This window comes from Zootoca vivipara, chromosome 4, assembly GCF_963506605.1.
Source record: "Zootoca vivipara chromosome 4, rZooViv1.1, whole genome shotgun sequence".
NCBI classification, from domain to species: domain Eukaryota; kingdom Metazoa; phylum Chordata; class Lepidosauria; order Squamata; family Lacertidae; genus Zootoca; species Zootoca vivipara.
In genome coordinates, this window is record NC_083279.1 from 19,662,521 (window position 1) to 19,687,922 (window position 25,402).

General features: G+C 41.4%; 1 protein-coding gene across 1 annotated transcript in view; it reads left to right on the plus strand.

Moving 5' to 3' along the window:
- The window catches only part of UBAC2 (UBA domain containing 2), an 83,787-nt gene that overhangs the window by 49,257 nt on the left and 9,128 nt on the right, over positions 1-25,402 (plus strand). The window contains exons 5-7 of the mRNA XM_035114308.2: positions 431-554; positions 3,016-3,063; positions 18,462-18,707. Coding sequence (XP_034970199.1) covers positions 431-554; positions 3,016-3,063; positions 18,462-18,707 — 418 coding nt within the window. The remainder of the gene's footprint in view (positions 1-430; positions 555-3,015; positions 3,064-18,461; positions 18,708-25,402) is intronic.

Sequence of the window (25,402 nt, forward strand, 5' to 3'; positions counted from 1 at the left end):
AGTTCCTACTTTCTGTCTCTTGGTTGTTCTTCAAAAAAACCAAGTATGAAGAAGAAAAAAGGATGCAGAAAAGAGGCAGGTGAAATCACTCACCTCTGATGTGCTAGATAGGTGCTAAGATGAGAGTGGACCTGGTTCATCATTCTTCATCCAGCAATAGCAGTTTTACTGATGGACAGGGTTGTGTAGATGGGAAGCAGGCAAGGGTCTTTCTCTCAGCCTTCTGGGTTGTTGTCATCAATCTGGGGAGTGGAAAGCCTCTGATCATTCTTAGAATTTTTGCTCTAAATAAGATAGGCACAGCATTTAACATTTTTAATACATTGAGAGACATGTTTCGACTTCAAATTCAGTCAAGGGAGAGAGGCTGAAGCCTTTTTGTACAAATTCGATTGACCCCCCATTTTTGTACTGTATTTTGTCTCAACAGCTTGGGCCCTGTATTTGCTCTTTTTGTACCATTTTATTGCTCCATTCCAAGAGTGCAAGTGACACAAATTCTAGGCCAGTTTTCCATCACAAACAAGACACTGGTCTATATATTGGGTTTGCAGGTACAGTATGTATTGATTTGCTTGCTTTTCATTTACTTAGCAGTGCAGCAACTTTCATTTCCTTGCAGTGTTTTCCAGAACTCCCCCGTATTATATAATCTGTTTCCAAATATTTAGTCCAAAGACACAATATAATTGTTTGAATTGGAAACTTTTCAATTCATGCTGCAGTGCATGGGGTTGCATGATGAACCTGAAGTGCTCGCTAATTTTGCAAATGTTCGTGACGGTAATCCAGGCACCTTGTTCCATAGCTGTTAGTGGCATAGCTGCCAAATCTCCCATTTCTCGTGGGAAACCCCCGGATTTTAATCAGTTTCCCACTGTTCTCCTGAATGGAAAAAAATCCTGGAAATCCCCTGGATTTCCTACCTGCCAGAGGCTCCATTTTGGGTGCTGGCGCCGCCCAATTTCCGGTGCCCAGACATGGGTAGCGCAGCACCGGAAGTTGCTTCTACGCATGTCCAGACATGCGTAGTAGCGACTTCCGGTGCCACGCCGCTGCTGATCCCGCATTTTTCAGCGGGAGACTTGGCAGCTATGGTTAGTAATAGCCCACTTTCTGCATGCATAGGTGCCAACTTCCAGATTGAAAAATCCGTAGTTGGAAGTCGCGCTGCGACCGGAAGTCGCGCTGCGGCCATTTTCGGACTGGGCAGAGCAGCACCAGAAGTTGCTTCTACGCATGCTCTGCCCATTTCCAAAATGGCCGCAGCGCTGGAAGTCGCACTGCAGCCATTTTGGAACTGGGCAGAGCAGCACCGGAAGTTGCTTCTACGCATGCGCTGCCCATTTCCAAAATGGCCACAGCGTCAGAAATCCCTTCTGCGCATGTCCAGAGATTCCAGACATGTGCAGAAGGAGCCTCCCCTGGGTCGGTAAGAATCCGCGGGATTTACGGGGTTTTTTTAAAATCCGGGCTGCCAGCGGGAAACGGCTGGTAAAACGGGGGTTTCCCGGGGAATATGGGAGGCTTGGCAGCTATGTGCATGTCTGTAGTATTTCCCATTGTCAAAATTTTATTGATTAGGTAGGGTGAGATGGTTCTCCTTGGAGTTTAAAAATGAGTATTTTAAACAAATTAAGAAAACTGGAGGCTACTGGAGCCCCTGGGCCTTGAACTGGGAGTCTTAGGGACCTAGGTCAGCCAGACCTGGTATAGATGTGAAGTCTCTGTCGTCTGAACAATTAACAGAGCAGTGCATTCTGCTTAATACACTTCAGCTCAGATGCTGATGTTTGGAATCTTAAAGTGGAAAGGCATCCCATGAGTATAGCCTCAAACCTGGCTCTGCTGACAGAGCCATTCATTATTCCTAATAACAGAGGAAAATAAAGTACATGGTCTGCAAAGTCTGTTATTTTGATCATTTTTATCTTACAAGTAAGGCGATAACTGCTAGCATCTAGTCTAGATGTTTATCTCAGCTTCAGTTATTCTTGCTGTGCTTTCCTTTCTTATCATGACAAACTGATAGGTGTGCCGTTAAAAACTTCACCATGTGCAACAGAGATTTTGCTCGATTGTGTGGTTTTGTCATTTGAATGTGCTTTTCTCGTGCCGGGTAAATGCCTGTCCAACATATGGCACACATTCAAGCAGTTTGTCAGAATTCAGTGGCAAGACTTGTTGAAAAAATAATAATATTTAATCTAGAAAGAGTTACACACCGAAAGTTCTAAAAAGATTGAAGAGCTGCACATAACAATAGCATAATTTATAAAACAAATGCAACTGCCAGTGGAAATTGCCAGTTTTTTATTCATCTGTTCCATGTTTATTTTGGGGTTGGTTTTTTATTAACATTTTGCAGAAGAGGGGGAATGAATATGCCACTGTCAGGTTATTACTCATTTCTGCTTCTCCTGCACTATATACACAACCGTTTCCTTTTAAATACTTCTTTCCCTGGCTTCAGCATCTTCTTGCGTTTCATCTTTCTGCAACTTCATATCTACTTTCCAACCCTTCTCTCTGTTTAAAGTATTTTACCCATGGTTTTTAAATAGTAGAGATGGGGAGTCTAATGAAGAAAAGTCTTTCAGTTCATCATTGCCCGTAGAAGTAAATTCTGAAGAAAAAATGGTCAGATCCAGTTGCACTTTGCAGCACAACAATCGTCAGCAGATTGGTGCATGGTTTTTCAACTGTATTCTCCCTCTCCTTTTTATATACGCAGTTGGACTCAACCCCTCAACCCCCTCCCCCCCCCCACCAACCAGGCACCATTAGTGAAACACCATATTCCAAAATATTTAATTGGTAAATTGTTTCCACACAGGTGTTTTCATTGGTTGTGGTCTAGCTTTGTTTCTTGTTCTATCTCCTTCGGTTTCAATCACTTTCCTACTTACGCAGATTTACTGTGATATCTGCTACTTCATTTATTGATAGCAATAGTCAACCAAAGCATTGTGTAATATAAGTTGCATTTTTAAACTGTGTGTTTTTGTCTTGTAGCTTTTAACTTCTGGGTCTTACATCTGGATTGTAGCTTTAAGTGGGCTGGTAAGTGTATTTCGTTACTATTTTCTTTACAATAAGTTAACAGTTTTCAGCACTCACGTGCACTTTTCTGTTTTAATGTTTACAGCCTTTACCAAATTCAATTCAGCTGAAGTTCTTAACTACAATAACAACAAAAGATAGTGGCCAAAATGGTTCAGCACATGAACTTTGCCTGTTATTTCACTTCCAGTCTGCTCCTTTGCTCAGTAGTAGATAAGCTAGCTTTCACAGAGAGATGGCTACTACATTACATGTACTCTACACTCCATTTAATTAAAAGAAATCCCAGTGGTAAATGATAGAGCCTTTGATACAGTTTATAAATCTATACGTTTCAGTACTTATCCATTACGAAGAGGACTGTCATGATAGGAATGATGGAAGGGAGGAATGCTTTAGGAAGGTTCTTCTTCGGGTTTTGCCAAGAGCTGTGGAAGATTTCCCATAAGGAGAGGGTTTGTGTTCCCTGTACCATTTCTACAGCTAGCCAGTGATAAGAGAACTGGGCATGGAGTGATGCCTTTTTAGGCAACACAAAAGGTTAGGCGTAGTTGTTGGGTATTCACAGGGCAAGCTGGGGCAACAAACTGGGTTGTTTGAACAGCTGTGTGTTTGATGCTGGCTTGTTCAACAAACCAAAGACTTAGTGCAGCACTTCCCAGACTTGGTATCTTCCAGATGTTGTTGGATTATAGCTCTTACCACCCCATCAACTATTGGCCATGCTGGCTGGTGCTAATAGGAATTACAGTCCGAAACATCAGAAGGGCACCAGACTTGGGAAGGGTGGGTTAGCGCTATGTCCAAATGCGGCAAAAATGGCTCGCATCACTTGCTGCCAGTTGTGTCATGGGCAGTGCCCAGTAGATGACCATTCAACAAACATACAAGACGTAACTGGCTGTGTTCTTATATAAATAAAATATATTTTTCACTATATCAAATAACTCATGGAGTTCAATGGAAATGACTCATAAAGTTCAACGGAGTAAGCAGAAGACCCAGTAGATCAGCTCATTCACAGATCAGTTCATTCACGAGGTCCACACATTTACTAGTACAGTGGAACCTCGGTTTATGAACACCTCGGTTTATGAATTTTCGGTTTATGAACGCCGCGGACCCATCTGGAACGGATTAATTCACTTTCCATTACTTTTAATGGGAAAGTTCGCTTCAGTTTATGAACGCTTCAGTTTATGAACAGATTTCCGGAACCAATTACACCCATGTTTCAGTTTATGAACGCTTCAATTTAAGTACTTCACGGACCCGTCTGGAACGGATTAATCCACTTTCCATTACTTTCAATGGAAAAGTTCGCTTCAGTTTATGAACGGTTACTCCGCGGACCGTCTAGAACGGATTAATCCACTTTCCATTACTTTCAATGGGAAAGTTCGCTTCAGTTTATGAACGCTTCAGTTTATGAACAGACTTCCGGAACCAATTGTGTTCATAAACCGAGGTACCACTGTATCTATTCCACCTGTGTCTTTGTATGTTCATGAACTGATCTACTGGGTCTTCTACTTACTCCATTGAACTTTATGAGTCATTTCCGTTGAACTCCATGAGTTATTTGATATAGTGAAAAATATATTTTATTTATGTAGGAACACAGCTGGTTATGCCTTGTGTGTTTGTTGAGTGTATTTTACGTAACCACAGGTTTGATGTTGTTTTGCCAGTAGATGACCATGGTAAACTCTAATCAAGAGTTACTAGGTACAGTACCTTTGATGTCAGCATTTGGGCATTTTGGTTTGGTTTTGGGGGGGAAACACAATTTTCTCTGGCGTGGATATTGGCTGGATACATGGAAATGACGTTCCACTGAATGTAGTGGGGTTTGCTTACAAGAACGCTGCATAGGATTGGTATTTGGCCATTCAGGTTCACTCAGCAAAAAAAAAGAATAATCTGGAAAGTCCCTTAGACTGTAGTGGTAGGAAACATTTTCTATCTCATTTATATTTTTCCAGATCACATGAGTGATTTTTTTTGGGGGGGGGGCGGGACCAGTAAAGATTTGATCATAAGTTCAGTGTTGTATTGTATTGTATTTTAAACTCTGTAGCCAGTTGCTTCCTTTTTGCTAAGAGAAGTCTAATAATGACAACAGAAGAAACGATAATATGGGAGGTTTGCGAATTTTTATTTGAATAATTATATTCCACCCTTCATTGAGGTTTCCAGGCAGCTAACATAATCAAGTACTGTACTTGTGCACAATTTACAATTTACTGGCACCACTGGATAGCTCAGTTGTTAGAGCATGGTGCTGATAATGCCAAGGTTGTAGGTTCGATCTACAGCTGCATATTCCTGCAACGCAGGGGGTTGGACTTGATGGTACCTTCAAACTCTACAATTCTATGGTTTCTATACAACTGTGAGATTAATTAAAACAGAAGGATACAGAATGTTTGAAATACCACTAACAAAAACGAAAGATATAAGAGCAGCCTAAAATCCCATAGAAAAAAATTAAAACCAGGCAAAATAAGTTTTTCACATACTTCCCCCCCCAGCATTTCTGATGCTCTGTCCTCTATTTATAACACTAATTTTTAAATGAAAGTTGTTTCCCACACACACACATTTGAATCAGAACAGAACAGTAATTGCCAAAGATGGCAATGACTGAAGTTATACTTACCTGCTTTTTAATTGGACAATACAGGGTTACATGAAGATGTAGGGTGATAGATCTGTAAACTGTATCATATGATAGTTATAGTGGCCATTGCTAGGTCAGTGCACTGTATGCTCAGATTTTTAAATCTATACATATACATTTAGTTACCTAAATTCATGATTGCGGCCATCCAGGGACCACAGGGTGATTTACAGTATAAATACATAACATAGTAACAAACAAAAACAATAGCACCACCCCCAACACACTGTTTAAAAGGCCATAGATTAATTAATTAGAACTTGGGTTCAAATCACCATTACCTCAAAGACTGCATTTTATGTACCTTTTATTCCTAAACACACAACCACAGGGCATCATTTATGTATACTGTACTGTACATGAGCAAAAAGTGTTGCAGGTAGTGCAGTTCTGCCCTAAAAACAGAGCCTTGGGGTGTGTTAGTTCCTCCAAGCCTCTTTCTGGATTAAAATGAACTTCTTCAACATGAACCTTTGTGTACTCATGGAGTCTTCCCACTGCAGGACATGGGGTTGGGATGCGGTGAGTTTCTGTGCACTTTGCACACCGAGACACATTGCTTCCCCTGGAATATCTTGATAATTTGAAGGTGAATCAGATCACTTAGAGTTGGTGTGGGAGGCAGTTTTGCTGCAAATACTCACATTTTTTTTCTGTTCCCCATTGAAATGAATGGAAACCAGTATGGTGAAAAGTGGTCTACAAGGGCACAATTCCCTTTTTTATTTTGAGAAAATATCTTTATTGTTTTAAAAAAGGTATAATTACAAACATTTCATACTACATACATACACACTTTCCCCAGACAGACAATATATAGCACAAAAAAAGAAAAGAAAAGAAAACCCATTACAGGAACAAAAGTGAAAAATAAAAGTAAAAATACAAAAGGAAAAGGACAATTTTAAAAAGAAATAGAAGAAAAGAAATCGATCTTCCAATTATCCAGTCTGTAATTCATTCCCCCCCCCCAAATTATCTCACATTCAATAATATATTAACTACTTAATACTTTTTTCATGCATAATAAATCAGATTCAGCCTAAGCCTGCTATTAGGGATTTTGATATTCCGTTTTTTAATAAATATTCTTCAAACATCTCCCATTCCTTTTTTGCTTTTTGTCTTGTTTGCCCCCTTATTCTTGCTGATGTTGTTGCCAATTGAATATATTCTACCATCAATGTTTGCCAATCTGCTATATTTGGTACTTTATCTGATTTCCAATTTCGGGCTATCAGGATCCTCGCTGCCACTAATCCATACATAAGTAATATCCTTTTTGTTGTTTTAATTTTTTCTGGTATTAAATTTAATAAAAATATCTCAGGCTTTTTCTTAAAGGTACTTTTAAATAATTTTTTCAATTCTTCATATATCAAATTCCAAAAGTTGCACAATTCCTAGTAAAATGCAAGCTTTTAACAAAATGGGTGGGCTTATACTGTAGTCATTCACCAGCTCTGTTATCATTACCTTGGAACTAGATTTAATTTATTCCAATCTTTACTTCCCCTTTCAAGCTATATAAAGTGTTCTTTAAAATAATATATGTAAGTTGCATGCATCACTAAATGCAACTGTCCAAAAATAGGATCTATATTTGGGTTTCAGCTCACATGTCTTCATTGTAATCTTGCAGCAGGTATTTTTTTATTTTTTTTATTTCTGTGGGAGTGGAGTGGGGGCAGTTGCCTCACACCTGTAGCAAAACACTTCCACTTTGCAAACTGCACTGTGTTTCAGTGTTTGTAATGATCAGATCTTTTTCCTTTCAAAGTGATCAGCACTAACTTCTTTTAAAGGAAACGGGAGTCATCACCTGAAACAAAATGTACACCTGTCTCTGAATAGACTGATTCACTGTCCAGCAGTACTTTTGTCTTCTCGGTTATGTTTCAGTGCATACACCTTGATGCACCATAATGAGTACGGTTGAGACTTTCCACTATCTCCCTACAACCTGAATGAAAAAGCGAAAGCAATATTGATGATCCCCCAAGCTCCAGATGTTTACATAGATCAGGGGTGGCTCTCTTTTGGTCCTCCATTTGCTGCTGGACTATAACTCACATAATCCCCAAACATTAGCTATGCTTGTGGGACCTGAAGTGAGTTGGAGACCAGCAGTATTTGTAGGTCCAGACGTCCTTCACCCCCAGCGTCTGGGGACTTCTATTTCAGTGTATCTGAAGAAGTGTGCATACACACGAAAGCTCATACCAAAATAAAAACTTAGTTGGTCTTTAAGGTGCTGCTGGAAGGATTTTTTATTTATTTTGTTTCGACTACGTCAGACCAACACGGCTACCTACCTGTAACTAGAACTACATAGTTGGCTCAGACTAATACTGTGGCTGATGGTATTGAATGTTGATTAGAGACACAGATTCATATTCTTACCATCCATCTTTGGGTGAAGGTTATCCACCAGGATACCAAGGCAATTTCCGTCTATAACCAGGGTGGAAATCAAAAAGGATCAAGGATCAAGATAAATAGTTTCCTCCAGGAAAACTGGATCAAGCTGCCAGAATGCCCTTGAACATCTTGCCCATAAAACGGTTTTTAGAGATTAGACAGGGCCTATCTCATGCTTGGCTAGCAAAGTTGCTGAGCTAGCAAAGTTGCTTTCTGCAGGGATCAAGGAACTCAGTCACACAGCCAGTCTAGCAGGTTGAAGTCACCATCCGTCAACTGATTCCCCACACCACTTGTGGGGCAGATGGGTGGATGGGGGGTGAGTTTGGGGGAAATTGCCTCACAGGCCAAATTGGGACCTATGCTGTCAAAGAAAGGCTAGAGGTGCATCTTCAACATATGACAGAGGTTGTACAATGAGGCTGCTATGTGCACCTCTGAGGGGAGGGAGTTCCACAAGTTAGGAGCTCCAATGGAAAAAGCCTTCGTCTGGGCTGCCATTCCCTGCACTTCTGAAAGCAGAGAGAGGCCCTTTGCAGATCTTAACATCCGAAAGGCTGGTAAGGGATGTTCCATCTAAAATTTCTGCACATTTTCAATTTGGAATATTGTAGCTGAAGCCCTGTTGATCAGACATTTTGAACTCAAAGCCTTTTTCTAATCAGCAGCCCTTTCTGTACCCCATAACTCAATGCTTGTTAGCTGTTAGATGTATGATATAGCGATCCTTGCACATAATTTCAGGCACACTCTTTTATATATGGCAGAAAATGTTTCCGAAGCACAGAGTAAGTGATAGCTGCAATGTCAAGCCTCAGTTGCTAGGAGTTGGAGAAAAAGTTAAGGTATGATCCTCTCTCTCCTTGAAACTTCATCACCCTAGCCCCATCTGTATTTTATGCCAGGTCTGTCTCCCTTAGAGACAGCAATGCCTAAACTTGACTAAGGAGATCCTCTTCCTCTCAGAAACCTTGCACACGCTTTGTCTTGTCCCAAACACATGCATCCATGGGGTGTGTGCCACAGTTTGTACATTTAGAAGTTAAGAGGTCTGGTTAACACCTAGTATTGCCAGATGATTGGGTATGGCCAGATAATACCCCTAGCCCCTTCTCTTCCTGCTCCCAAGTCCCATTCCATTGCCGCAGGTGTCATTCCTCCATGTTCCTCATTTTCCAGTTAACATGCATCTGTGGGGATGAGGAGAGAAGAAAACACCTCTTAGCAAGCTAAATTTAGCATAACCAGTTGCTAGCTTGGTTCTGCTGTCTGTAAAACTTTTTATTATTCCATATTTCCATTTAAAAACAAACAAATACAAAACCCTGAAGTTGACTTTACCAACCCTGAAGCGTCTGTGATTAACAACATTCTACCTCTAAGGTCATACCAAATTCACCTCATTTCAAGACACAATATTGTAAAAGTTGACAGCTGACGTTAGTGGATAGGACCTGTGAATCTCTTTCATCTTGTTTACAGTAGACTGGGACTGGGAGGTAGACTTACGCACACAATGCAGGCAAATCTAAATATATCCAGGAGTCTGGCTCATGGTTCATGAGAGCAAGCCAGTGGCAATAGGGTTCTCATTTAGCTTTTCAGTCTTAGCTTTTCAGACGTAATGTTTAATACAGTTTCCTTTGTTTAATTTAGTGTTTGTATTCATCTCTTCATTAGACTACAAATAAAGCTTTGCTTTAAGAAGCTTATTTTTAGTCTCTAATAATTTAGTCATTTAGCCCATATTAGGCCAAGACGGCGTGTTTTTCTTTGTGTGGCTGGTTGATAGCTGATATTTTTGGAATAATGGGCAGGAAAACTGAGGCTTTCATTTCTGGTTTCGAAACAAAGAAATGCTTACAATGATTATTTGGACAGATGAGGGGAAACAGTCTTCCTTGACATCCTTTGACAGATGTAGCTTCCTGTATGTGGAAGACAAAAGCACATGAATTGAATTGCACTCTGCGTTTGGCATAACTTCAAGCTATACTCTAATGTACACTTTGGCAAGAGTACATAAGTAGTTAGATGCTTGACAATCTTCCCTTCTCGTACTGATATATTTCATAAAATCTTTGCAAGAGAATGAAAAATGTCTTTTCTAAAATACTTGTCCTTGCTAATCACCAGTGCTACAGAATACTCTAAATGTTTGCCCTGTCCTGTGTATTCACTTCCAGGCTGCTCTAGATTCAACATGCTGTCTTTATAAAAGTGGCTGCATTTGAGAAACGCTTCTTGGGGTCAGGTTTTTTAAGGTTTCTTCTTATAATGGTTATTTTCTCATAATGGAAATCAGTGCCAGGCTGCCCCAAGTCACAGCTGTAGGGACATTTTTATGTAGGATAAATATGCAGCAAAATGGCATTTCAGTTGTGGATAACAGAAGAAGTGGACTTTTGAATGTTCGGAGCTGCCTGCATTGCCATGCAGATCCATCAGGTGCAAAGTGGTCTTAGAGCTGTCCTTTATTAGATGATCCTGTGTTACTTTTTACCATGTGAAAATGTAGCATGATGAACAGAAATATTTTAAAATAAAAGTTGACATTCTTCGGCTTCTTACAAAACTTCCAATTATTTAAAGTGGAATTTAAATACTTGCCTCCAACTTCCCTGGCTGGTTTTTCTTTCAGTATCTCTTGTCTGTCACATTTATTTAGTTGGAAGTCTGTTTGAAAGCATAGGTCATAGAATCATAGAGTTGGAAGAGACCACAAGGGCCATCCAGTCCAACCCCCTGCCAAGCAGGAAACACCTCCAAAGCATTCTTGACATATGACTTGTCAAGCCTCTGCTTAAAGACCTCCAAAGAAGGAGATTCCACCACACTCCTTGGCAGCAAATTACACTGTTGAACAGCTCTTACTGTCAGGAAGTTCTTGTAGAAAGAAAGGTCTCTTGTTTTGTTCTCATGTTTTGTCAGCAAACTACAGAACAAGAAGTACCAGCAATCAGAGGTGAGTAAGGTAGTGATTGCTTTATCAGTTGCCTAGACATTCAAGTTGCTGTTTCTGCAGTTAGAATGGCAGACTTTGACAGACCTGACACTCATTTTCAAAATGCATTGTGTGATTTGCATTTGCAAAGAATAATTCATTATCATTTGAAAATTCTTGGACCTCAAATTGATGTTGTACCCTTCTTGAAAGCTTGCAAAAAGCTATTATTGCATAATCCTTAAGTGAATCATTGTTTGTGCCACTCATAGAGCTGAAGCGGAGCTCAGAGGTCAGCCAGTCAAACCTCCTGCCGATGCAGAAAATGTACTACAACATAAAATCTGAATCCCAGATAGTAGGGTTAATTCCAGCACTCTGTAACGTTTGTTCCATGCTCTATCCCATAAGCTTAGGCTGGTGACGTAATACTCTACTTTCTTGAGCTTGGAGGAATGCATAAAATGCTATCCATGGGTAAAATGTCATCCATTGATATTTGAATGACCTTCCCTATATATGGTCACCCTTGGGAGGCTGAGGAAGAATGAACTTAGTTGCTGTAAGCCACAGGGCAGCCTTTTAAGAACTGTGAAGCTTGCAGTGTCTTGGAATCATAGAACTGTAGAGTTGGAAGGGACCATGAGAGTCATCTAGTCCAACCCCCTGCAATGCAGGAATCCTTTGCCCAATGTGGGGCTCTAACCAACAACCCTGAGATTGTAGTGTCTCATACTCTACTGACTGAGCTATCTTGGGAGGTCTATCATTGCTAAAGGATTTTTGGCCTCAGTGTGCAGTGTTACTTTTGTTAGAGAGCGGGTAACTTCAAAGGGTGGTGCTGTGGGTTTAACCACAGAACCTAGGGCTTGCCGATCAAAAGGTCGGCAGTTCAAATCCCCGCGACGGGGGCAGAAGTGGCTTAGTCATGCTGGCCACATGACCTGGAAGCTGTACACCGGCTCCCTCGGCCAATAAAGCGAGATGAGCGCTGCAACCCCAGAGTCGGTCACGACTGGACCTAATGGTCAGGGGTCCTTTTACCTTTACTTTTAACTTCATAGGAGAATTTTCTTTTCTTTTCAAATGTTTATGAAACTTGTATTTGGTGCAGACTTGACAAGTTTTAAGTTGAAATCCAGCTGTGTTTCCTTTCAGTGTTTATCACCAATTCCAAAAATACATCATATTGGATACAAAGGTTCCCTCCTTTCGATTGAGTGACCTTTGGATCCAACTCATTATACTTACCAAAACTGGAAAACTGCCTTCAAATAAGCTGGCTGCCTGGTTGACGATGAGCTGTGCAGAACCTTTTCAGTGGTGGCTCCCCATTTGTGGAATATCCTCCCTAGTAAGGTGCATCTGTCTCCCACATTATTAACTTTCAAGAGAAATTTAAAAACATTCCTTTTACTAAGGTATTTGATGGCAGAGATACACTGTAACCATTTTTTATAATATTTAAACTGCTTTTACCTGTTGTGTGTTTAATGTTTTATCATTGCTGTTTCTTATGCTCTGGGCTTTTCTCTACCTGCGTGGGGGGGGGGGGTGGGATGCAAATTGAATGAATGAATACCATGTCATTGTTAATGTTGACATTGTTGTGCACATGGCACTCCTTTGACAAAACCATAGAATATAGAAAAAATGAATCTACCGTATTTGCCATTCTGCACTCCTTTTTCAAGCTACCCCTGGCAGCCTCTGTTAGTGACTACAGTTGTTTACTGTCATAGAGTAAATGTTTTCCTCTTGTTTTAAGCCACGGGAACTATCTACCATATAGTTTGTTTGTTTGCTTGTTTGCTTTCTTGTTTGTTTGTTTTTCTAACTTGTGCTGAGCTTGAAAAACTTGACACATGCGGCTTCTGAGATAGGAGGGACTTGTTGTATTGTGGACTAGAATTCATTATTTATTGCATATTAAACTGAATGATGTCCACTCCCTTTTTATTTCCATTTCCTCATTATTATTTTGTTGCATGCGTGTATGTAATGTATTCTAAAATAAAAAGTTTTTAAAAAGAAAGTCGGATTGCATTTTTGATTGTGCTCTGTGCCGTGCAAAGATTACTAGGTAGTGGAAAGATTAGTCTTTTGTCTAACATTGAGATCTAGATTTCAGGAATGCTGCCAGATCAGACCAAAGGCCTATCTAGTTCACCATTCTATTTCCTACAGTGGTCAAACTGGTGACTGTGGGGAAACCCTTGATCTGGCAATTGCCTTCTAATGTTGTGCTTAGTGACTGGTATTCAGAGACATACTGTTTCTGGTCCTGGAGCTAGTCTATAGCTATCATAATGAGTAGCCATTGATATCCTTAGTCTCCATTAAAAAATCTTGCTAATTTAGCAGTACCGTGTTTCTCCTAAAATAAGACGTGCCTCTAAAATAAGCCATGGCACGATCTTTTAAAGGCAAAAATATATAAGACATCCCCCCAAAATAAGACATGCCGACCCAGCGGGAGCCGGCAAACGCAGCAGCGCGCGCCAAGCCCCAGCCCAGCGGGAGCGCCAGCACAGAGACGCGCCGAGCTCCGACTGAACGGGCCCCAGGACCCGGCAGCGGGCGGCACACGAAGCCGCAGGACCCGGCAGGAGCCGGCAGCAGCCCCAGCCACGACGCGCCGCACCGCCCGAAGCCCAGGGATCCGGCAGCGGGCTCAGCGGGCGGCGCGCGAAGTGGCAGTAGCCGGCAGGAGCCGGCAGCAGCCCCAGCCACGACGCGCCACACCGCCCGAAGCCCAGGGACCCGGCAGCGGGCTCAGCGGGCGGCGCGCGAAGTGGCAGTAGCCGGCAGGAGCCGGCAGCAGCCCCAGCCACGACGCGCCGCACCGCCCGAAGCCCAGGGACCCGGCAGCGGGCTCAGCGGGCGGCGCGCGAAGTGGCAGGAGCCGGCAGGAGCCGGCAGCAGCCCCAGCCACGACGCGCCGCACCGCCCGAAGCCCAGGGACCCGGCAGCGGGCTCAGCGGGCGGCGCGCGAAGTGGCAGTAGCCGGCAGGAGCCGGCAGCAGCCCCAGCCACGACGCACCACACCGCCCGAAGCCCAGGGACCCGGCAGCGGGCTCAGCGGGCGGCGCGCGAAGTGGCAGGAGCCGGCAGGAGTCGGCAGCAGCCCCAGCCACGACGCGCCGCACCGCCCGAAGCCCAGGGACCCGGCAGCGGGCTCAGCGGGCGGCGCAAGAAAGCCCCGTACCATGCTCAATAAAAAAATAAGACATCCCCCGAAAATAAGCCGCAATGTGTTTTTTTAGAGAAAAAATAAATATAAGACGTGTCTTATTTTGGGAGAAACACGGTATTTAGGAAAACTGTGTTTTGTAAGCTTGGTAATCGTTTGTTGTCAAGTTATTCCATTTCAAATGTAATCTTTGGACCGTAATATCTGTGATGTAATTTTTGCTGAAGATTCCAAAATGAGCTTTGACTATATGAAAGATTCTTAGCCTTCAGTTTGGAATATTAAAATTAAATCTGGCCATAAATGAACTGTTTATCTGTAGGAATGACCTCCCCCACCCCTTGTTAGGGCATGCATTTACTCAGCTTATATTTCAAACAGTGCCCACAAAATATCTGACGGGACCACCTTTCTGTAGGCAGATCAGGCCAGACTGAAGATATTGTGTAATATATTCTGCATTACTCTTGATCTGTCCAACTAAATGTGGGCAGGCAATATGAGAAATTAGGATAGATTGATCTGTCCATTTCATAATAATTTAGAAGGTCAGATGCTTTGGGAATTAGCTGCTGGATGACATAGACAAGGCTCACTTTATATTGCACTATATGCAACAATCAAGATAGTTATGAACTACTTTTAAAACAGTGTCAACTGCCAAGGGACTTTTTAACCTAAATGATTTCGGGAACTTGACATTTTGAAGTTCTGAGAACTTGGCTTTTAACTTGCTCTTGAATTGTCTGGGGGTTTTGGGGGGTGGGGAGTGAGTTATATGGTACTGCAAACAATAAAAATATGACTGACAAACTGATGATGCACCGGGAGGAGGGTTAACCCCCCCCTACCTGTGACACCACCACCCCTGAAAGATTCACCCCAGCTGCAGTGAGACTTTTAATAATCCTGCCACTGGCACCAATGGAAGCTTTTTTAAAAGCTTGATTTTGTTGTGGGGAGGGGGCAAGGGGAAGAGACTACAAGCCTGATGTTGGGTGCGGCTGCAGGATACATCTGGCCCTTAGGCCAGAGGTTTGCCACTCCTGGTATAAAGGCATTGTGGTATTGGGAGTTTCATTTTTAGTTGCTTTGCTAATGCTAGGATGGGATTCACATTTTTCACAGCTGCTGCAATTTGATTTTATTGGCTACTCACCCAGGACAACCAAGATTGGTAACCTTGTTGGTCACCATCAAGTCTGACTCCATTAGTTTACATATGAAGTTAGGAGATTTTGCCCCACTGTATTTCGTTGTACTCTTACTTTGAACTAAGTTTGTCATTTTATTGCCTACTCCCCCAGTTCGGAGAAATCATTTTGGGAATCTCGGCAGTCACCTTTTTCTTTTTACCTTGAATCATTTGAGGCCATCAGCAAACCACACTGCTCACCCCTGCGTAACGCAACACCATTTTATAAGCAAGTTAAACGGGCCAGCCCCAATACAAATCCTTTTTACATGTTTCCATTGTGACTACTGCTGATTTATTCCTGCTCTCTGTTTCCTGTTCTCTAACCAGCTACAGATTCATAAGAGGACCTGTACCCTTAGCCCAGGCATAGGGAAACTCAGCCCTCCAGATGTTTTGGGACTGTCATTACCATCATCCCTGACCACTGGTCCTGTTAGCTAGGGATGATCAGAGTTGTAGTCCACCTGCCTCTTGAGCCATATGCCGGCCTTTGATTTCACATTGGTAGTCAGTATTTCAAAACGGCACTTGTTTTCAAATCTGCTGTACAGGTACTGCTGAACTTTTGTTGAGGCCAATATGGTGTTGCTTAAGTACTGTCCTAAACTGGAAAGTGTTGTGAGTCATGACGAATGTGCTGGAAACTCAGAGTAACGAAATTGTCCCTTGGCTTCCTGACGTTTGCTCACAGAAGGCAAAGGGAAGAAGGCTGAACGAAATGATGGGACAGTCTTGTTTCACATGCCTGGCAACGGGTTTTGGCTGTCATTCATTACTTCTTCCCTTTTTCATGCTCAGTGGAATGTAGATGATTCTAGCTGAATTGTTAAATCTTCCATTTAAGCAAAAGGAGTACAAATGGGCATCTCTGTCATATAGCATGTCAGCACAGAGTGTCTGTTTGATTTATCGGAAGTGAAAACAAAGCCACAGCCACTTCCTTTTTTCTTTGTGGTTTAGTGTTGAGATGGGAGGGTGCAGACCACTAGACAGTGATGTGTATTTCAAATGAGGACATTTGACAATGCTAATCCAAGGGAAAAAGAAGAGGTTTTTTTTTAATCATGTGCCAGATTTTATACACGGTGCAAAGGATCCTTTGCTTACACCATAACAATATTGATCTCTGCTCTAGGACAGTTTAGCTACTCTAAAAAAATAATAGTAAACCCTGGAGAGAATACAAAATATGACTCATTTAGCTTGCTGACTAATTAATTGGTTAGACTCTTGCGTTAATATATGCTCTTGCGTGAATATATATCCTTGAAACCTTTTTAGTTTGTGCATATATATCCTTGCAACCTTTTTAGTTTGTGCATTAAGATTCCAGGATAATGCTGTAATATAGTTCATTTAGAAAGAAATTGAACTGTAAAAAGATCCTCACACCGTCCATCTTATTTTTAAGTCAGAAGAAAAACAGGGTTTTTTTAATAGAAAGAAAAACAGCTTGAATTTGCATGTGTTTAGCTTCTCGGGTGATAACTTATGAACTAGCGGAAGAGGAAGTTTTGAGTGTCAAAGAAAGTAATAAAGCAAATCAAACACCACTAAATACGCATAAATGCTTGATAGGGCAAATGGAAATACTGTAGGTATAGCACACCATCTCCTTTTGTGGTTTTAAGACATTTTACACCAGTATAAATACATCAGTACTGATGTTGCAGTGTACCAGCATATGTGACAGTTAAATATCTCTCTTAGTTTCCTACAGGCAACATTCACATACACTGCAGTTATTTTCTCTTTTTATCAAAGTAGAGTTGGGAGTGAATGTGATGCATCTTCATCATGCCACATTAGACTCCAAGGAGGAAACGAACACTGTCTCAGACACAAGCTATGCCTCTCCCCACAATGTGTTGTATGTGTAAGATCGTATCTCTTCTGAGAAAAGAAAAATGCATGCTGCTCTTGTGGTGGTTGCATCTTACGCATGGACAAAATGAGTGGAAGAAAGAGGCTGTTCATCTCTACCATTATAGTATTTGTTCCGGGAGAAAACAGACTTTCCTGTCCTAAAAACAGGACAGTTAAGGCATTTGCTTAACAAAAGATCCTGGCCCTTTTGCCGATACAGTACCAATGTTTCAATTTTCTTGAGGCAAATATCCACTCACCTGGCCAAGTGGGTAGCTTAGTTGCAGCTCCAAGCAGAAAGAAACTTATGCTGAATGCATACCCATGACACATAGGCAATGGTGATATTGCCAAAGAGTGGCCAACCTCTGAATTGCTTGAAGTTTAAGCAGGTAAATAAACCACCACCCTGACTTGAAATTTTCCCATCTATATCTGCCATCTCCCATACCCTTTTCATCCCCCAAAAATATTCTTGAGGCATGTATTAGTTTCTAAAAACAGCCGTCTGACTTAAGATAAGAAAATAATGTAATTGTAGTAAAAATCAGGCATAAATTTATTAATTTGGACAAGTAATATTAACCTGTTGGATGATGTAACTTCTTTCTGTGCTATGCTGTAATGATTAAACAGTTATGACTTAGATGGAGGGAAATTACCTATTCTAGAGCAAATAGGGCCTGTTGTGGTGTTTGCGTAGAGAAATGGTTGATTTGTAAACATTCTCCTTGTGACGTTCCCAAGTAGAGTCCGCTGTGGAATAGATAACTAATTTCCCTCCTAATTTCTCATATTGCCTGCCCACATTTAGTTGGTGGTTCTTCTTTGTATTACTTGCCAGAACAACCATATTCTTTGTGATATACTTGTGCTTCAGTAAAATCTGGAACCATGTGTGAGACAAGATTCGTCATCTTTGGAGTTTTGCTTTCACATTAAAAGTAACAACCTTTTGAAATCCATATCCAGTTATGAGGTAATGATGTGTCACTAAAGCTAATTGTTCAGATAAATGTTATCCAAATTTTGCTAGTCAATATGGCATTCTGATAGCTGCATATTAAGAATTGTTGATTATTTTTGCTTTCAGATTTCTGGAATGTGCTACAGCAGCAGTGTGCTAAAAGTGTACCATGTACTTTGTGTACCCAGTGGTGTGGCAAGAATATTTGCTTGGACTCTTGAACCAATTTTCTCATCTGTGGAGCCATCCAGTGAGATAAGAGTTGGAATGGGAGCAACTGTGGACATACAGAGGCAACAAAGGATGGAGCTATTGGATAGGCAAATCTTGATGTCTCAGTTTGCCCCGATGAGGCATCAAAGACAGCAGCAGGTAAAGAAAATACCATTTTGCCTGGGGGATTTAGCTTATTTGTGGAGCGTAATTTGTTTTATCTAGATCGAGGGACACACAAGCATCCTTGAAGCAGCCCCCAAAAGAGTCAAGGCTTTCTATGCATTTGAAACCATTGCACATCTTCAAGGATACTTGAGAAGTACCCCCCATAATGTCCCCTTTCCCCTGCCCCAAGGCTCCCCAAAAATGTGTATTGGTGTAGGGGCATGGCAGAGGGTGGCGGTGGTGGTGGGGTCTCCCTGGCAGAGCTTCTTTTCCTCCTAGACTAGAGGCTGAACTTGGGACTATACAGGGCTCAGCAGCCACAGCAGTGGGGGAAAAAGCATGTGTTGTTCCCACTAAGGTGAAAGCAGCTGCTTGTGGGAGTGGACATTTTGCATAGCAGATCTGTGTTTGCATAGTGAAAGGTTAACCTGCCTGTGTTATCTATAGGTACTTAGAAATATCTATAGTTAAGGGTGAACTGAAGGGCTGCTTTTCTAAGCTTTGGATTTGAAATTTGGCATGCCAGGTGCAAAAAGAGATAGTAAAACTAGGGGTGACTATTTCAGGGGCAAAAGTTTATGGACATTTGGGGAGAGGGCTATATTTTGGCTCAGAGATTTGACAACAGAGCTCCTCTCAGTGGCTGGCCTCTAGTTGATACTGTGCACCCGAACACCCGGTTGTTGTTGTTTAGTCGTTTAGTCGTGTCCGACTCTTCGTGACCCCATGGACCATAGCACGCCAGGCACTCCTGTCTTGCACTGCCTCCCGTAGTTTGGTCAAACTCATGTTCTTAGCTTCGAGAACACTGTCCAACCATCTTGTCCTCTGTCGTCCCCTTCTCCTAGTGCCCTCAATCTTTCCCAACATCAGGGTCTTTTCCAAGGATTCTTCTCTTCTCATGAGGTGGCCAAAGTATTGGAGCCTCAGCTTCACGATCTGTCCTTCCAGGGAGCACTCAGGGCTGATTTCCTTAAGAATTGATAGGTTTGATCTTCTTGCAGTCCATGGGACTCTCAAGAGCCTCCTCCAGCACCATAATTCAAAAGCATCAATTCTTCGGCGATCAGCCTTCTTTATGGTCCAGCTCTCACTTCCATACATCACTACTGGGAAAACCATAGCTTTAACTATACGGACCTTTGTCGGCAAGGTGATGTCTCTGCTTTTTAAGATGCTGTCTAGGTTTGTCATTGCTTTTCTCCCAAGAAGCAGGCGTCTTTTAATTTCGTGACTGCTGTCACCATCTGCAGTGATCAAGGAGCCCAAGAAAGTAAAATCTCTCACTGCCTCCATTTCTTCCCCTTCTATTTGCCAGGAGGTGATGGGACCAGTGGCCATGATCTTGGTTTTTTTGATGTTCAGCTTCAGACCATATTTTGCGCTCTCCTCTTTCACCCTCATTAAAAGGTTCTTTAATTCCTCCTCACTTTCTGCCATCAAGGTTGTGTCATCTGCATATCTGAGGTTGTTGATATTTCTTCCGGCAATCTTAATTCCTGCTTGGGATTCATCTAGTCCAGCCTTTCGCATGATGAATTCTGCATATAAGTTAAATAAGCAGGGAGACAATATACAACCTTGTCGTACTCCTTTCCCAATTTTGAACCAATCAGTTGTTCCATATCCAGTTCTAACTGTAGCTTCTTGTCCCACATAGAGATTTCTCAGGAGACAGATGAGGTGATCAGGCACTCCCATTTCTTTAAGAACTTGCCATAGTTTGCTGTGGTCGACACAGTCAAAGGCTTTTGCATAGTCAATGAAGCAGAAGTAGACGTTTTTCTGGAACTCTCTAGCTTTCTCCATAATCCAGGTAGTTCCGGTAGTCCCTCTGAAATGAATCGACCCTATGATGTAGCAAGGGGCATTGTTGGAGGAAAATAGCTAGGGGCCCTTCCAAGCATTCTCCAAGTGGCCCTTGACCCTGCAGGAAGTGGTGGAGAGGGCCCCCTAAGTGTACTTTCTCAGGTCTTTAATGATTTTTCCCCTTTCCCTCATTCAAAGAGGTAGAAGGATTAAGACTAGTTGAAACATATAAGAAACATGATAAAAAGTTAATAGGTCTAAATACCTTATGCAAATATAAGTACACTCCAAAACATGACCAGCAACATATGTTCAACTTGATTGCGTATGGCCTGCAGATGCACAGTTGTAATATAAAGTAGACCTCTCTATTATTCATTTCCATTTTATTGTGCACAATTCGCATTGATGGTGTTTAATTTTTCTTCTGAAGAACTTTCCCCATTGCATGATATTAGGCCAATATGGACTGAGAACCCTCTCCTGTTATCTGTCATCTCTTGATATAAGTGGCATGACATTCAAAGAGGGGGCATGAGCAAGACCCACATCTTCTTGACTAGCCCAAACTTGGAGGGAAATTTGTGCCTTCAGTGGGTCAGTATATACCCTGGAGTAGCTGCCAGATAGGTTTGCATAAACTTTTTTGTGGGCAGTGTCTTCTGCAATGCTTGTATCCAGGTGGCGAAACCACCTACACACTTCCCCTTACAAATACATTTTCAGGGGGCTCTTCTTCTTTAATTTGCTCAATTTCCCAATGTTCTCCTTCCCACTGACTGTCTTGACCAACAGCGTTCTTTCCAATAGGAACCAAGATCTAAATGAAAGCAGAGATATGAAAAGTAAGATTGCCATAGCAACTGCACACAACCCCTTTAACATGAAGAATATTTGTGAAACTCTGGCAAGGTGTTTAAATTGGTTGATTTATTTTCTCCCTCTGTAGACATTGTCTGTATTCTTCCATTGTTGGTTAACAATCTGTCTGCATTTCTATTGTGAGATATATAAGCTTTAAGGTAGGTTGGAAAAACTGGTTCAACAGTGTTTGTCTGTTTTTTAGACAACGGTCATATGATCAATCTGTTCCCAAGCTTTGTGTTTGGTTCGAAATAAAAACAGTGGTCAGACACTTTCCAACTTTGCTTTACCAGATTGCTTCGTAAATATATAAATCCATGGCATCGCAGCATTTGGTATCATCCAATCTCAAAAGTATATCAAAGAGTTTGAAAAAGCACAGAAAACGGGAACCAGAATGATAAAGAGATTATTTTGGGGGCTTCTTTGTTTAGAAAACTGAAAAGAGGGCAGAACAAATGGTATGGTAGATGTTTGGAACTAAAAATTCAGGAGCTTTCCCTCTGATTTCCTGAACTTAGTATATTTCTGCAATTTGGCAGGCAGCATCAGCCCAAGAGGAGCTCCTATTATAGCTGTAGGTTTCATCCAATTCTGCCTAACAGAAGAATGTTATAGCCATTTTGTTATTTCCTCATAATAGTGAATGGGGAAACGTGAAGTGTTGGATTTTCCAAACTGGGATTTAGACCCAAGATTAAACTGGCAGCTTCCAAATCAGTCCAAACCAAATTGGGCTGTTTTCCTTAGCACTGAATCAGGACCTGAAGTGAGTATTGTTGTCTGAGTATAACCCCCCCCTTTTTTTACTTTGTTTGCTAAGGGATCAATGTTCCTATTCAGTTCTAAAGCATATATTTGCCCTGATTTGTTAAATTTTCAAATAGAGGAGCAAATCCAGCTGCACAATGTCTCTTCCCCATTCTAGTCCTATGATGTGGGGAATGGTCATTATGCTACTCATAGTGAATTTGGGAAAGTGTGAGTAGCACACTTAAAGAATAAAATCTGGTTGGCTTCATGATCTAGGAAGGCTCTGCAAAAGGTTAGTGATATGCCGACAGCTGTTCAAAGCTCCTGGCTGGAAGTCTGTTATTTGGTCACTCCATTAGGGTTTTTCCCTATTTTAATCTGAAGAAGAGATTTGAGGAGTTCTTTCCACAGACTTGAGACTTAAGGTTCATGAATATCTGTTGCCTTATTCAAAGAGCTGTCACCCCTTTCTTAGGAACTGATGTGTAATGGTCTGGTTCACATGACACATTAAACCATATTTGAAAATAATACATGCTGCTCATTCATGCCCACTTTGCTTCCTCCTGCCTTTCCCCAGCGAGGAGGAAACAAACTGCAGCACAGGCTTAGCATTACGTGTGAACAAGCATTTGTGTTTTGTTTCCCTCCAAGCAAAGCATGAGCAGAAACCAAGGGTGTTTCTTCACGTAGGACTTGTGGTTTGTTTGAGGGAAATGAACCGTGAGCACTCGTTCACTTGTAATGCTAAGCCCAGTGCTGTAATTGCAGGTGCATCAAACTATTGTTTATTTTAACTACGAGTTATCATGACATGCGAACTGGCTCAACATCTTTTTGTGTCAACCTACTGTTGGTTGGAGCAGTCATTTGACCAAGTTTTGTTTTGTTTTGTTATAACAATCTTTTCTTTCATTATTAACTTATGTGTAGAAAAATAACAGGAATGAGTTAATGGCCAGAATTCTAGTTACAGGTAGGTAGCCGTGTTGGTCTGAGTCGAAACAAAATAAAAAAAATTCCTTCAGTAGCACCTTAAAGACCAACTAAGTTTTTATTTTGGTATGAGCTTTCGTGGTATCTGATGAAGTGTGCATGCACACGAAAGCTCATACCAAAATAAAAACTTAGTTGGTCTTTAAGGTGCTACTGAAGGAATTTTTTTTATTTTGTTAATGGCCAGAAGTTTGTTCTTTTTTCTTTAGCACCGTTATCCCGTTTTTATTCTTCTTTCCCATTGATATCATGCCCCCTTCTAGAGTCATTGCTAAGCCATCATAGGGCAAGGAGGTGTGGGAAGTATTTTTTCTTAATGCCTGACTTAACAGCAGTACCCCAGGCTGACAACTCTTGTCACCTGAGGTGCCTTAGCTAAGCATGCCAGCGATAAAATCAGTTTCTCAAACACTCCTCCTACCCTTGTTTCCTTTATATTAACTGATCATATGGTGGTAAATGAAGGTCACAGTTTGGAGGATGTTTCACAGGCACAGGAAGCGGAGCATTTGATGTCTCAATAATAAGAATAAATAGTTTGGATTTGTATAGTATCCAGTTTAAACGGCATCTTGCACTGAGATGCGTCTTGCACGAACATGGTCCATCTTTAATCAGCAGGTCAGCAAATGCACCTTGTTGCCCAGGCTTTCATGGGGTTGAGTTTTAGTTGACTCTACCCAATGTACTGTATGGGTGCACTGCTGTGTTTCCGGTGATTTTAGGTTCTGTAGTTCTTATACTTTGTTATCTTTGATGTAACCTGCCCTATGTTCTTTGGGTTCTTGACATACATTATCTCAGGAAATCTTACACCAGCCCTGTAAGAAACTAAGAGATAGTGGCTTTCCAAAGAGTTCGAGGCAGAGGCAAGTTTAGAACTTCTGGGTTCAAATTGTTCCTTATTTGTTTTTAGACTCAAATAACCTGCTAAAATGATAACATGACACGACCTGCCTTCTCTTCTTTTGCAATTTAAGATTGTCTGTTCATAGACGTAAGACTATCTTAGCTGGGACACACACATTTTGTAATTATTTGTCTGAAGAAACTCAACTGGCCATTTCCTCCTCCTCCTTCCCCCCTCCTCATGTTTAAGATATTTGTAAAGCAAATTTTATTCTAGGGGACTTTTTGCCTCTCAGAATGTCACACAGTTGAAGTTAAGTACAGTATATGTTAGTCATATATTATATTTTTAATTTTATTCCTATCTTGCTTTCTTGGAAGATACAAGCCCACAATGCAGAAATACATAAAACTAACCAATACAGTTAAAAACCTGGTGAGGTAATAGAGTTCCTGAAATCAGTAATGCGCAGGATGAGGGGACAGTAAAGGCAACTGCTGTTCTTAGCAGTTCTCTCTAAAAAAAACTATTTTTTAAAAAATCACCTGCTCACCAACTCATAAAAATCTTCATATAAATCTTTCTATAAAGAAAAAGGTTATAGAGGTAAGAACAGAATTAGTATCTTTACAGCACAGACCTGTGCATCTTTCCTCACAAGTAAGACCCATTTTGTTCAGTGGGTCTTTTCCCCAGAGCAGCGTGTAGAATTGCAGCCTTTATGTAGCCTCTTTTTCTCAGTGCTAAATAAGAGGGATATTCGTCTTTCGTTAATTCTGCACAGCTGCAGAGAGTGATAGGACCTGATTTTGCTCATCTTTACTAATGACTTGTATTTTTACTCATTTCTGAAAGCTGTTGGAATTTTTTTTAATGAGGCAGGCTATTAAAGCTCCAAATCAACCAGCTGTTCTTCACAGTAGAGAAAATAGAAAGGCACTAATTGAACTTAAGAGAACCGAGGTTTCTGTGCTGCTCATTCCCAAGTTATTTTCAGGCTATCTGAATGGGGCGGAGAGAGAGAGACAGACACAAGAATACACAAGAATACACACACACACACAGAGAGAGAGAGAGGTTCAAGTCTTTCTTATTTCAGGGGGAGGGGGGAGCGTTCATTAAATTGTGGTGTACGTAGCACCCTCCAGTAACCTGACACTAATATACCACATTGTTAGCATGACTGTTCCTAATTATTTTAGTGCAACTTCAGTAATATTTATCTCAAATCCTTTCAAAGCTCTATGAATTAGGTCCTTATTTTTTCTCTTTCAAAGATGGAGAGCACTAAATGACAATGACTGTGTTTGCACACCCTAGTAAACCATAGTTAAGTATTTACCATGCGTGAGCCAATCACAGCTGAACTAGAGATTAGGGTTTGTTTCACTTCAAACACACTATTATTGGTGAG